The sequence below is a fragment of the Gasterosteus aculeatus genome, chromosome 6 (assembly GCF_964276395.1).
Source record: "Gasterosteus aculeatus chromosome 6, fGasAcu3.hap1.1, whole genome shotgun sequence".
NCBI classification, from domain to species: Eukaryota; Metazoa; Chordata; class Actinopteri; order Perciformes; family Gasterosteidae; genus Gasterosteus; species Gasterosteus aculeatus.
The window spans coordinates 20,439,965-20,453,595 of NC_135693.1; the positions used below are offsets into that span (position 1 = coordinate 20,439,965).

The window sequence follows — 13,631 nt, forward strand, 5'->3', positions numbered from 1 at the left end:
GCGGTTCCCAGCACACCCGCTCTACCCCCTGCGCCACAACGACCCCCAGTTGGTCGGACTGTGGGCGGACTCGTCCCCACCAGAGATCAGTCCAATGAGGGTGGTGTCATCCACAGACCTCAGGAGCTTGACGGACTGGTGGCTGGAGGAGCAGCTGTTGGTCTACAGGGAGAAGAGCAGAGGAGAGAGAACGCAGCCTCGGGGGGAACCGGTGCTGATGGTCTGCGTAAGAGACCTACTTTCTCCACTTCAGACAAATGTATCCATGATCATCAGAAACCCGCAAGGTGAGAAAGCACAACAACTCTGGGGAAGAAGCTGAATTAGTGATGTGCATTAATGTGACATGAATTATTAAAGAAAGCGAGAGGAGAAAGGAGCTCAGTCTGTCCGCCAGCGCTCTTTGCCTACAGCAGCTCATCTAAAGCCTAGTTTATGCTTCTGCGACGCAAGGACACACAGACACGCAGACCCCCTGGTGTGTCCCTCGCGTGTCTTTTCACACCACCTTGCGTGCGTCGACTCATTTTTCTAGACTAGCGTCTAAAGCGACGCAGCCTCCTGCAGCACCAGGCTGTGATTGGTCTGCTGACTACGTCCTTTACGGAGTCTCACGTCTCCGTTTTCACAGCACAATACGGCCGTTATTAAAGGGAAGAACGTTTACGAGAGAACGGATCAGATTGAAGAGCTTTTGTGGGAAGAAATGTGTAAATATGAGCGCTTGTACAAGCCGTCATTGGCGGACTATGAGGACGCCGGATGGCCTCTGATTCATGGAGGGAGATCTCCACAAACGAGGGGAACAAAGTCGTGGAGGAAAATACGGGACAAATGTGTCCTTGATGAAAAGCAGCAGTGTGGATGCACGGGGCAATAAAGTCTATGATCAATAAATAAAGCAACCAGCGACTTCCACACACAAAGACGTGACTCTCCAGGTCGTCTTCAACAAAACACGTGACTCCACCTGTTGTTCTGGAGGTGAATCGCTCTGCAACACACGCAGGACTTTACAACCAGGGAGTGAAACCAGTAAGTGAAGACGCGTACAGACGCAGAAACACGCGGCGGCCTTACGGGCTACTGGGTAAACATCCCAGTATGATTCAATGCAAAAAAGGGTATCAAACACGCATTATTACTTTGCAGTTAAATATTTATTCCAACTGTAATATAAGGACATCTTATTCAAACAAGTATTCAGTATATCAATGAATATATAAATAAAAAAATCAATATTCAGAATACGATAACTACCATAAATATCCAAATATAAATATCATACTAAATATGATATTAAAGGATAAAGGTATTACATATAGATATTTATATAAAATATATTAGAACATGTATAAATTGTGATGCACCTATGAACCTAGTTTGTTGGGGAAACAAACTCAAAAGCCCCACAAAATTTCACACAATTAACTTTTTGGGATATAATGTGGTTGTGTGTCCTTACCGCAGTCCTGTGTGCGTCACAGCTGGGTAGTGATGTGAACTGTAACACGGTGACGTCATGCTCGCGGGCGCGAATATCAGGAATCATTTATTGCCAAAATATGTCAAACATACAAGGAATTTGATTTGGTGGTTGGTGCGTGACAGTAGACAGTGTAACAATAGACAACAAGACCGCAGTGCACAAGTAATAAAATAAAATAAAATGCTAATGCTATGGATTAGTAGAATAAGGCTATGGGTTAGTATAAAATAAGAGAATAAAGTTACAAATTAAAAATATTAAAGTTAAAAAATATTTAAAAATAAAGTGCACTAGTGAACAAGTCACAAAGTGACGAGTGAAAAATGAATATGCGGCGTTAGCATGTAGCTAACTAGCTAGCTAAAGCTCCCGGTGTAGAATCTCTACAGAAGCGCCGTGTGCTTCACTTTCACGCCGGTCCGTCTCGGATCGTGAGGTCCGGCTGATCTGAGTCCAGCTGTTTCACCGCTAGTTAAGTTCTTCTGTCAAACGGCTCCGCCAGCGAGGCACCTTTGGTCTGTTGGAGGGACACTGCTCGCCGTTGTCATGTCGCTAAATGGGCGGTCGCAAGACTGACGCCCTGACGAGAGCGCAGGAGGGCGGCGAAGGCCTGGCCCCAAATCTCAATGTATTTTAGCGTGCTGAAATTATAATGTCAATCATTAACTTGATCGGTGATTGGCTAACTGCTTCTTAGACCCTCCGCCTTTGGGACCCGACCCGAAACAACTGAGACATGCAGACAAGCAGAGAGGAGGACGTGCATATACATATACATATAAAAGCATAGATTTTGCGCAGATATCTTAATTTACAAATATTACCGGGTATATAATCCATGTTTCAAAAACACAAATATTAACAAATGTATTTTTAATATAAACAATATTTTCATTTTTTCCCGCCCTCAACGGACCAGCCGCCACTGTGTTTCATGTATCGTGTTTCTAACATTAAGGTCATGCATAAGGCCCCACGTGACCCCTCGGTATGTCAGATTTAAGAACTCTTTAAAGCTCACGTAGATCAAAGTAAACAGATGAAAACCGTGCAGTGCGCCTGGGAGCTGCGGGGATGAATGTGTTCAGTTCCGTGGTCTTTCGGAAGGGGACAGCAGCGCGTGTCCATGTCTGTCCGTAGAAGAAGAACCGAGAGGTTTGTGTCCATAGAAGAAGAACCGGGAGGTTTGTGTCCGTAGAGAACGATCGATGCGCTGAGACTGTGTTTATTATTAACACATTAACTTTATAATTAGCTCAGTCTTTGCCTGTTATTGTAAATACCCGCCAGAGGACCGGGGATCTTGTACGAGAGGAGATGTACCGGGGTCGGCCTCCCCCGAAAGGAGGCTACGGGCAGCCGTTGGAAGGCCGCGGTCTGCCGCCTCCGAGGCCCTACCCAGTACCGGCCTACAGAGACGACCGGAACCGGCCCAGACCTCCCTTCCACCCCGGCTTTCACGAACAAGGACACTCGGACTCGTACCACCGCTCCCCGCCGCGCAGGAGATACCCTTCCCCCGGGTTAGGCCACCGAGGCGGGGAGTACTGGGCCGGACGTCCGCCCAGAGAGGTGAGCTCCGTGCTAACGTTAGCTTGTTTGTTGTTAGCATCTCCGCACCGGACCCCATTCATACACCTGCTGTTAACCTTCTAACCGTCAGCCGCGAATGCTTCTTCTATTCAAACTACTTTGTTGTGATTCATCACATCTCCGTTATAAGTTTTTGTTTCCGAAACACGCCGTGTTCACTAGCTAGTGTTAGCTAACACTAGCTTACGCTAGCTAGTGAGCCTAAAGTCAGTGTTTAAGGGTTATGGATGTAACGTTAACTTAATAGAACGTCATATTCGAGTGTTCAAGTGACGTTGTTTCTCCACGTGTCATGTCCTTAATGTATGAATGGAGTTCTGTGTGAATGAGTTACATGGTCCTGAAGAGAACTTTTTTAGTTCCGCTAATGTAGAAGTGTACGTCACAATGAAGTAATGTAGTAGCTCCTTTAGCATAGGAAATGTGCTTCAATGCTTCATCAATTACATCATTTTCTATGTGAGGAAGCAAAAACACAACGTGTGTTTTATCATTTTACGTTGCAGAGGTCTCCATCTCCTCGAGGGCCGGGTCCCATTGACCACAACTTGGTCATCACCGTTGGCAATGAGCTGACTGGACCTTCTGGCTCCGCCGCTTCACGCCATCATGACAGGTACTCGTGTTATCGGCTCATGAGACCACTGATTGACGGAGATGTGAAGACCCGTTAACTGTTATGACACGTTTGTTTTGATCAAGGACACAATGAGTTTTAACGCTGTTCATCGAGATGACAGAGTAAATCTAAAGACCTCCTCGGTTCAATCGTGTGTTTCGGTACAGAGAATACCCTCCTCAACCTGAGTACGAGCGGAGCAGGGGCCGGAGCCCGGATCGGAGCCGGGCCAAGAGTCAGGGACGGAGCAAGAGCCGGGGCCGCAGTCCGGATCGCAGCCGGGATAAGAGCCGGGGCCGCAGTCCGGATCGCAGCCGGGATAAGAGCCGGGGCCGCAGTCCGGATCGCAGCCGGGATAAGAGCCGGGGCCGCAGCAAAAGCCGTAGTCCGGGCCGGAGCAGGAGCCGCCCTCGCTCTAGGTCCAGGGGGCGAAGCCAGGGGCGCAGTAAGAGCCGACAGAGGAGTCTCAGTGCGAGCAGCAGCAGCAGCAGCAGCTCGAGCAGCGGAGACAACAAAGACGTGAAGACAGGGAAAGAGTTCAAAGAGCTGGAGACCGCCCGACGCAGGAAGGAGCTGGAGGAGATGCTGACTCTGCCCACGAAATCCATCCTGAAGAAACGCACTGACTCCGAGGACTCACCCTCACTCAAGGTAATATGTGTCGAACCCCCCCAGTACAAGCACCCCTCTGAACTGATTGGTGTGTAATGATGCTCTGCATGTTCTCTCCGTCAATAAAACATTCTGTGGTCCAGAGGTGTGACTCTGCTCCGTCTGTCTCTTCCAGAACAACGATTCCCCCAGAGGTCCGGAGGGCTCCAACATCTCCCGGGTGGCCGACCAGCTGCTGCTGGCTGTAAAAGGCATGGAGCCTCACATGGTGGCCTCCATGCTGTCAGAGCTGCGGTCTGACCCTCAGATGGCTCACCGCGCCGGCCTTGATGCAGAGATCAAAGAGATCCTACACCTTCTGGGGTCAGCGGAGGGCAAGGCTCAGGAGAAGGTAGATGACATCGACGATGAGGAGAAGTTCCTGTACGGAGACTCGGAGGAACCCAAACCTCTGCTGGTGCCCGAGCCCGTCCGACACCACGGGCTGGACTTGTACGGAGAGGTGACGGAGGAGGCTCTGTACGGAGACCCACAGAAACACGTCCTTGCCCAGAACTACGGCCTCCTGCCGGCAGCGTCGTCTCACCTTCAGGCTCCGCCTACAGAGGTGGAGGTGAGGTACGCGAGCCGCCCCGCTATCATCCCTGACCAGAACACCACGGTCCAGGTGCTGAACTCCTCGCTGCCGGGGATGGAGCCGATGGAGGAGGGCGAGCGCCAGGCGCTGGAGGAGTATGAGAAGATCCAAGACCTACTGAAGACCATCGGTCTGGACCTGGGCGTGACTGAGATCAGCAAGATGGCCGCACGAACCAAAGAGCGTCTCCATGGAAACAAGCCGGCTCCCAAGACTCCCACTCGCAGCAGGCGGTACTCCTCCGCCAGCTCGGATGGCAGCCGGGGCTGCGGGAGGCGGAGCCACAGCAGCAGCTCCACCAGCGGCAGCAGCCGTAGTCGCAGCCGCAGCTGCGGGCGGGGGGGCAGCTGGAGCAGCAGAAAGAGCTCCGCGCCGCATAAATCTCACCAAGACTGCAAACAGTCAACATCCGGACAGAGCGCCGCCCTGCCGCCGCCACCAACCCCCGACCACAACATCCTCCCTGGGGTATCCATCCCTCCCTACCCCCCCTCACAGGTCCACGGCCTCATGCCCCCCAACTTCCCCCCGCCCGGCTACAGCCAGTACGGAAACTACCTTCCCTACATGCACCAGCAGTGGCCGCCCATGTACCCCCCCCCGACCATGGCAGTGCCCCCTCAAGTCGGCCTGGACGAGTTCCCCCCCGCTCCTCCCTACAAACAACCCTACGGCATACTGGCCCCGGAGCCGGGGGCCAAAGCTGGGTCAGGTAGGAGAGCTGCTCCGGTTACCTGGTAGTGTGTTTGAGAGGAAGAGCAGGAGACGGGAAGTTGACGTCATGTCTGTCCTCAGGTCCCATGAAGACTTCTGAGCCCGAGAAGGGGAACGTCAGCAGAGTGTCAGAGGAGCAGAACAACGAGAGCCAGAAACAAAAGGTGGCGCCTCCGCTCGGGGGGGTGTGAGCGCGGCTGGCTGGGAGGCGAACCCGACTGACCGTCTTTGTGTGTGTTCAGGTCCTGGAGGAGAGGGAGAAGCTGAAGCAGGAGCGAGACGTCCGCATGAAGAAGAAGGAGTACCTGATGAAGGAGCTGGAGAGGCTCCGGAAGCAGCAAGGTGAGTTCAGTGCGCCGCTTCGCCACCGCGGTCCTCCGGAGGCGGCTGATGGAGAGGAGGGCGTCGCTGTGTGTTTCAGGAGAGCTCCTGAGGAAGAAGCGGCGGGAGAAGGGGGGCCACAAGGACCCCTTGCTGCAGGAGATCAGCCACCTGCAGGAGGAGGTCATGGCTCAGATCTCTAACCTGCGCAAAGAGCACGAGGCCGCCGAGAAGAACCGCAACGAGATTGAGAAGATTGCGCTTATCCTCGGCCTGATCCCGTCCGACAGGCCACGCAGGACCGCCAAGCTGCCGGTGGAGCCGCCGCCACCAGAGAAGAAGAAATGTGAGGCGCAGAGGAGTCCTGAGGGCCAGCGAGCCGCCAGCAGCTCCACCACAAAGGTACAGCTTTCATTGCCGGGGGCGGGGCTTAGGCAGCGCCTCCACGTGCGCACAAGCGGAGCAGAACTGAAGTGTTATTTTTACAATTAGGATAAACTAGTCCCGATGGACTAGGCACATTTTCTCGAACCCGACCCGCTCTTTTATTCTGACGAATAAAACGTTTGTTCTTTGAAAGAGCGTATTACTCTATTATATTGTCATTATGTTATCAGTGGCATAAAATGTTCGCACAACAAAAATGTGATAGTGTGACAGCCCTCGGCAGGCTTTCATAGTTCAGGAAGATATTCAGAACGTTTTGGCTCAATAGTTCATCAGTGGAACCATATTTTACCAGTACGACCGGTCTGCGAGCTGGATGAGTTTCTCTTAATGTGAGACTCCGTATTGGTAAAACCATGGTGGGCTTCTATAGTTCTGTAACTGCATAAGACCACCCAGTCCGAGGACGGGGGCTGTAACCAATTCAACGTAGCGAGCGAGCACACAGCTTTTACATGCGAATGTTCTACGTGCGCGTGGACCGGATTCGCACTCTGATTCTGGCATTGATTTGCCTCCGTGGGGGGGGGGTTGTGTGTGTGTGTGTGTGTGTGTCTCTATCAGGGTGAAGCTGCCGTGCGCGTGTTGTTGGGCAAGTTACTGAAAATGAGTATTTAGTTACAGTTACTAGTTACTTCTTTTAAAGGTAATTGAATTACTTACCAGTTACTGTGTATCAAAAGTTACTCTGGAAAGTTACTTAAGTTACGTTTATGTTTGCTTTTTAAATGTAATGAATATAAATAGCACTGAACAGTCAAACACAATAAACATATTTTTTAGACCTATTTATTGTAATCAACAGGCCTTCAAATCAAGCAATAGTACAAAAGTCCTTTTTAATACTTAATACAAAATAACAGTTTGAGGCAACTGACTGGACAGCTGACAGGATGCATCTCATCTCCAACACAGCGAGCGATCTGTTCAGCGTGTGAAGTGGAGCGCTGGTTGTTTGTGTGGCGCCGCCTGCAGCATCCTGCCCTCTTTCCTCATGAGCGACGCGACGCTGTTTACACGTACGCGACTATTCTGTGACGCACAACTATTTAGTGCTGACAGGCAGCTGTTTACTTACTATTTGCCGGCCCTCTGCTTCGCGTCACAAAAGAGAGTAAAGTGAGTAACGGACTCATTTCAGTAATTGTAACTGCGTTAATTTATTTAAAAAAATACTTTGTTACATGCTTGTTACCGCTAAAAGTACACTGGTTGTAAGACAGGCCCACACGGTTGTATCCTGTTTGTTCCGTGGATATTGGTACAAAGATGTACATCACACACATACCTGCGAACTTTTGGCAAAATGTTCTGTTTTGATATCCAATAGGTGAATCGTATAGATCCGAAGAGTTTTTATTTGGGGGTGGCAGCGTTTCTGAGATTGCAGCGAGAGGAGGAGAAAAGGTGACGTCATGATGTCATGATGAAAGATCCTTGATGTGACTAGTTTTGGCCGATCAGCGTTCAGATCTCTATGGCGTCTTCATTTCTCTCAAACTCAGTGTTTCCAACCCGGCGACTTTACACCTCCAGTCAACAGCCACTAGCGTGAAAATGTGTCCTCAGTGAGTCAGTCTCCCGTCTTTGTCCTCGCAGCAGTCAGAGCAGCGATGAATCCCCCCTCCCCCAGAACCTTCCACGTCTAAAGACCGTTTGACCTGGGTCCTCTAGTCCCCATAACCCTGACCGTAACCCGCCATCTTTGTTTCTCGGCAGACCTCGGCACCGGCGTCAGGAGTGTCTCCAGACGAGCTGTCCGGCGACGCCCCCCCGCCCCCGGAGCCCTTTGAGTACTATGATGCTGGAAACCACTGGTGCAAAAGCTGTAACGTCACCTCTGGATCCATGTTTGACTATTTCACCCACTTGCACAGCAAAACGCACCGAAAGGTTTGTTCTGATCCTCAGCGGACGTCTTTGTCCTCGTCACACCTGAGCTGATCATCCATCAGTTACTGAACCAAAGAACCTCTGATGGTCAGGTTTTACCTTTAGCTGTACCACAACTTCTCTTCCTTCCTTGGTTCTTCAGACTCTCGACCCGTACGATAGACCCTGGGCCTCCACCCCTACCAAGATCATCAAGAACCTGAAGTCTGAGGAGAAGCTGACTAAACCCGCTAAAGGTAGGCAGATCCACCTCCGGCCACACCGCATGTTGTTCGCTGACTTCTGCTTCCCGGTGGACCTCTGCTGCAGATTGTGTGTCTCTTAATGAAATCAGTGTTGGCCAATAAAGCCTCTGGCGAAGGAACAGAGGAGCATCTGTGATTTCTATCAGTGTCTCGTAAGCTCAACATTCTGGGAACTCCGCTGCTCTCCACCTGTCCCCCAACCACGTGTCAGCTCTCTGACAGGACTGTGAATCGGGAAACACTTGCTTGTGTCTGAACTGGGCCTTGTGTCTCCCGTTACAGGTTCTGAGTTCCTGCAGCCCGTTAGAGGGTTCTTCTGCCTGCTCTGCAAACAGTTCTATGGAGACGCCATCTGTGCAGAGGAGCATGTCACTACCCACGCTCACAACGACAAGTACAAGGTGTGTAGGCTCCGCCCCTCCTGCGCCACTTCATCTCATTGATGCCAGTTCTCCTTAATGAGTGAAAGGGGGCGACGGTGTCCCACGTGTGCAACATGGCTCGTTTAGAGCCAGATGCGGTTTCGTCCCAACTAGTTTGGTCCGTCTCTGGTTCCGCCTTTTGATTCCTGGAATAATGATGATTAAAGCTGCGAGCAGCGACCAACGGGCCTTCGCCCCCCGTTGCGTGTCGGGGGGGTTGCCTGACTGATGGACACGCGGTCAGAATAAAATTGAAAATCAAAATTGTTTGAAGAAGAAAAAAAAGCCAGGACATCCACACGCTAACCTTGATATAGACCACAGATATTTCTGTACTGGGACTGAATAACTTAAGATGTACTTCATACAGTCCGATCACACAGAAGTTTGCTTCTCTAAAGGACCTGTAATATGCTGCTCCTCTGGGGAGAACTCTCAAAGCAGTTAAATGGGCTCCTAAAATGAACATGTGCAGGGGGCGCTATTGAGCCAAAAGGCTATTTGGAGGCATATGAAGAAACTCCATCTTTAACTGTAAATGTGTTTTCCAAGTTTAGTAAAGATTGGAGCATATTTAGTCCCTCAGAAGCGCCTTTGTTTTGACTGAATAACAGGTTGTCATGGCAACACCCTGACGCAACGTTTTTAATCACTTTTAATCACCAATTTAATCCCTTCTTCCGCACAGGGATTATTCCACCCAAATGAGAAGTGGTAAAAACCTAATAATAAATAAACACTATTGAAAATGGTGGAAAATCTAGTTTGGTGCATTTGCACCATAATTTACCTTTTTGTAGAGCACCTGTGTGCCAAATTTCAACTTAATCGGGCATCAGGGGAAAAAACTGGCCTTGTGTGGGACTTTTCTAGTCGGCGCTGTAGACATTTTTTCATACCCTAAAATCAAAAATTTTCTCCAGTCCTGATCTGCATGCCAAATTTAACAACATTTTGAATACGATAAAGGCCCCCAAAAGGCAAAATTCCTTAGGGAATAATAATAATTCAGTCGGCTCAGGCTCTAATTATGTGTCCTACTGACCACAACTAGTGTGAGGGACAAAATAATGTCTCTCAGAGATCCGAGTCCAATGTTTTCAGTATCTGTTAGTCCGCCCTAATAAGGGATCATGCCATGTTCTGGTCAGAAGGGTTTTTGCTCCCTCTCGTCTCACCCACAGAAGCAGATGTACGAGAACCCTTTGTACGAGCAGAGGAGGAACCTGGACCGGCAGGCCGGACTGGGCTCCGAGACCAGCGGGAAGAAACGAAAACACGAGGATGAGGACAAGCGCAACAGGGACGAGAAGTCCAAACACAAGAAGGAGAAGAGGGAGAAGAAGAAGGACGAGGAGCCCAATGTGGCTCAGGAGGAGAAGATTAAAAAGGAGGAAGAGGAGGCGAAGCCCTGCAAGAGAGCGGAGGAGTTGCAGAAGGCCAAAAGCCTGGAGGTGGTGAGGCCTTTGCCCGAGGAGAAGTTCAAAGGCAGTAGGAAGGAGGAGAGGCATCGCTCCAGCAGAGAGGAGGAGGGGGAGGAAGAGGAGGAGGAGCGAGGTAAGCACAGCAGGAAGGAGGACCTGGACAGGTGCAAACACAGAGAGGAGGAAGGTCAGCGTCGGTACCGCAGGGAGGAGAAAGACCGGTACGACAGCCGGCCCAAACACGCTCCCCATTCAGACTTCAGGTCCAAACGCAATGAAGAGAAACTAAAGGAGGCGTCAAAGAACCTGGAGCCAGCGAAGCCCGAAGCCCCCCCGAAGCCCCTCGATCCCCCCAAAGTCCTCTGCGGGCCCAGCCCGGCCATGAGGGCCAAGCTCCGCAAGCAAAGCCTGGAAACTGGCAGACCGCCTCCGGCCGCCGCGCCTTCATTCGGGAAGTTCACGTGGAAAAGGAAGGAGAGCGTTCTGGCGAAGGAGGCGGAGAAGGTCGCTGCAGAGTTCATCAAAGAGGACGAAGCGGCCGCTGGGCGCAACCCGGTGTCAGCGGAGGATTCTTTCGCTCGATCCATGGCTGTTGCCAAGGAGATAGCCGATAAGCTGGGCGGCCACACCACCACGCCCCCTTGGGTGTACAACCGGGGGCGGATCCGGCCTAACCTCCCTGCGCCCGCCGCTGTCCTGAGGAAGACCAACCTGGCGGGAAAACCGGCCCCGTTAAATACCTTCCTCTCCATCCAGAACGCCGGATTGCCAGGACCGCCCTCATTCAGCGATGGTCTCATAAGGGCTCTCAATGCCCGGAGTGCACTGCTGGAAAATAAACCTCGGCCACTTGCTGGTCCACCGGGGATCTCCGAGGCAACACCCCCACCTCCGGCGTCGAGACCTGCACCATCGGAGGCTAGACCTGCACCAGCAGTTTGTAAACCAGCACCACCTAAACCTCCACCTCCGGTTTGTAACCCTGCACCACCAGTTTCTAAACCTGCACCAATCGAGACAAAGTTTGCACTACCTGAAACTACACCTGTGGCTAAACCAGCACCACCGTCAATGATGGAGATTGTGTCGGACGTGGCGGCTCCCGGTGTCCCAGAGGGCGAACAGACTCGCATGGTGTTTGTCAAGCCTCCACCTTTCATGAACATGGGCGACGGCCCTCAGAAGCCTGAGAAGCTGAGGAGCAACCTGGCTGCAGCTAAAGCTCAGGACTTATTCAACATCTTCTACAGCAAGGTGGACCAATCGGCAGCCTCCTCCATCACCAAACCAGCCGCGGACGCCAGCGCCGCCGCGAGCAGCACCAATAAAAGTTGCTTTCCTGCCACGCAACCACCAAAACCTCAACCTGCGCTTCTAACTCCGGCCCAACCTCCATCTGAGGTCCGCAGAACTCCACCACCAGGCTCACAGAGTCCCCTAACCCAGCAGGAGCCGGTTATTCAAATTGAATCTGTTTGGTCTTTGCAGCCTCCCCCGGATCCGCGGACTGAAACCCAGCCAGGACTGGGCCCACCTGTCCAGTCCAAGGATCAGAGTGGACCACAGAACCAGATCTCCACTCCTACTTCTCAGTCCCAAACCAAGCCTGCTGAGATGGAACCAACACCTCAAACGCAGTGCCCTCAAATCCCCACAGACACCCAACCGGACCAGAACACCCAGTCCCCACTTCATCTAGAGACCTGTCCTGACACCGCTCCGGAACACGCTCCCAAGCCAAGCCCCAGAACTAGAGGCAAGGCAACTCCAACAAAGAGGACCCCCCCTGCCCCCTGCCCCGTCCGGCAAACTCGATCTCAAACCAGATACCAGACCCGCCAGCAGAGCCAGTCTGAGCCTGAGCCGGCTCTGGGAGATTCTGACTCGGTGCATTTGGAGCCAAACGGTCCGGACTCCACGGATCCGGGCTCCGGGTTGCTGCTAGAGGAGGGCACGCCTAGCGGGGAAGACACTCCTCTGATGGAGATCACCAGTGAGACCCTGGGCCTCCCCGCTGACATGACCTCCCTGAACTTTGACTACGATTTTAACTTTGAGTAGCGGGGGACCTTGAAGCCCGGAAGTGTCTGGTCAGGAATGGACTGGACTTTAAGACGAGAAAGATTCTGACAGACTTGGCTTTTAAAGATTCGCATTATCGGTTTAAGCTGGTTTGACCTTTTTTAGGAAGCCTTCTAAAAAATAAGAGGTCGCCAAACAACCCCAACAGATCCCATGAGTGTTTGCTCAAGACTTCACGGTTCTTAACGTGGTTCTGGCTGAGAACGTTTCAGAGCTGGAAGACCAGTAACGGGGCGAGAAGGCTGAAAAATGAGCAGTCAGGTTTATTTTTTCAGATGTTCCGCTAATCTTTCTTGTAGATAACTTTGATATTTTTAGTTTGTGACACACGGAAAAAATACCCCGGAGCTCATTTAAAAGTGAAACCACATGTTCTGTTGCCAACGTTGGGGGGTTTGGACCAAACTGAGTGGATCAAATGTGAACGTGTCTCCTTGTCCCTGTGCCTCCTTGTCCGCATGTCTCCTCATCCGCATGTCTCCATCTCTCCATGTCTCCTCCTGCAGGTACAGTACCCCTGAATCCCTGTTTTTTTACACTGTTAATTGCTCCTCTTTTAAAACCAGTCTGACCAAAAGCAGCTCAGTTGTTGGTTCTCATGTTGGCTGAAGATCTATGATCTGATTCCTGTAGCAATGCAGCAGGTTTGGGTTTGATGCACTGATCTGGTCAGTTGTGAGATGAGTCTATTGCTTTGTGTAAAGATTCAATAAAAGTTAGTGGAGAAACAGCAGCTGTGTGTCCTGATTATACCACAGTGGTACAAGTAGTCCAATAATGTACTTTAGTTATACTCAAGGTACTTATACTGCCTACTTTTCCACCACATCGCAGATGTACAAGTAGTACTTTACCTCCGATGCATATACACCTTTATATACTAAATTAATTTGACAGCCTAGTTCAATTACTTTATTATATATAACATTGGTAATGTTGCTAACTACAACTTTAAATTGACAATTTATTTATTTGTGTATGTATATGTATATATATATATGATTTATATTATATATATATAATATATATATATATATATATATATATATATATATAATGATTTAAATTATAGATATAATCAATCTCTCAATCAATCAACGTATTTAACGTCCAGTTGTGGTTCAAGGTGTGAT

The 13,631-nt window shown here is 50.7% G+C and overlaps 1 protein-coding gene across 3 annotated transcripts; it reads left to right on the plus strand.

The window, feature by feature from the left end:
• Positions 1 to 116: 116 nt before the first annotated feature.
• znf318 (zinc finger protein 318) lies at positions 117 to 13,231 on the plus strand. Of its 3 annotated transcripts, none has more exons than XM_078104386.1 (12): positions 117 to 287; positions 2,780 to 3,061; positions 3,589 to 3,698; positions 3,869 to 4,352; positions 4,489 to 5,662; positions 5,746 to 5,828; positions 5,907 to 6,006; positions 6,086 to 6,387; positions 8,152 to 8,325; positions 8,468 to 8,561; positions 8,853 to 8,971; positions 10,177 to 13,231. In XM_078104386.1, exons 2-12 carry the CDS (start codon positions 2,807 to 2,809, stop codon positions 12,475 to 12,477), a joined length of 5,196 nt encoding a protein of 1,731 aa, XP_077960512.1. In that variant the 5' UTR covers positions 117 to 287; positions 2,780 to 2,806; the 3' UTR covers positions 12,478 to 13,231. The 3 variants fall into 3 exon arrangements, with proteins under 3 accessions (XP_077960512.1, XP_077960511.1, XP_077960510.1); XM_078104385.1 differs by lacking the exon at positions 117 to 287 and adding an exon at positions 968 to 2,673; XM_078104384.1 differs by lacking the exon at positions 117 to 287 and having other exon boundaries at positions 2,485 to 3,061.
• The last annotated feature ends 400 nt before the right edge of the window (positions 13,232 to 13,631 follow it).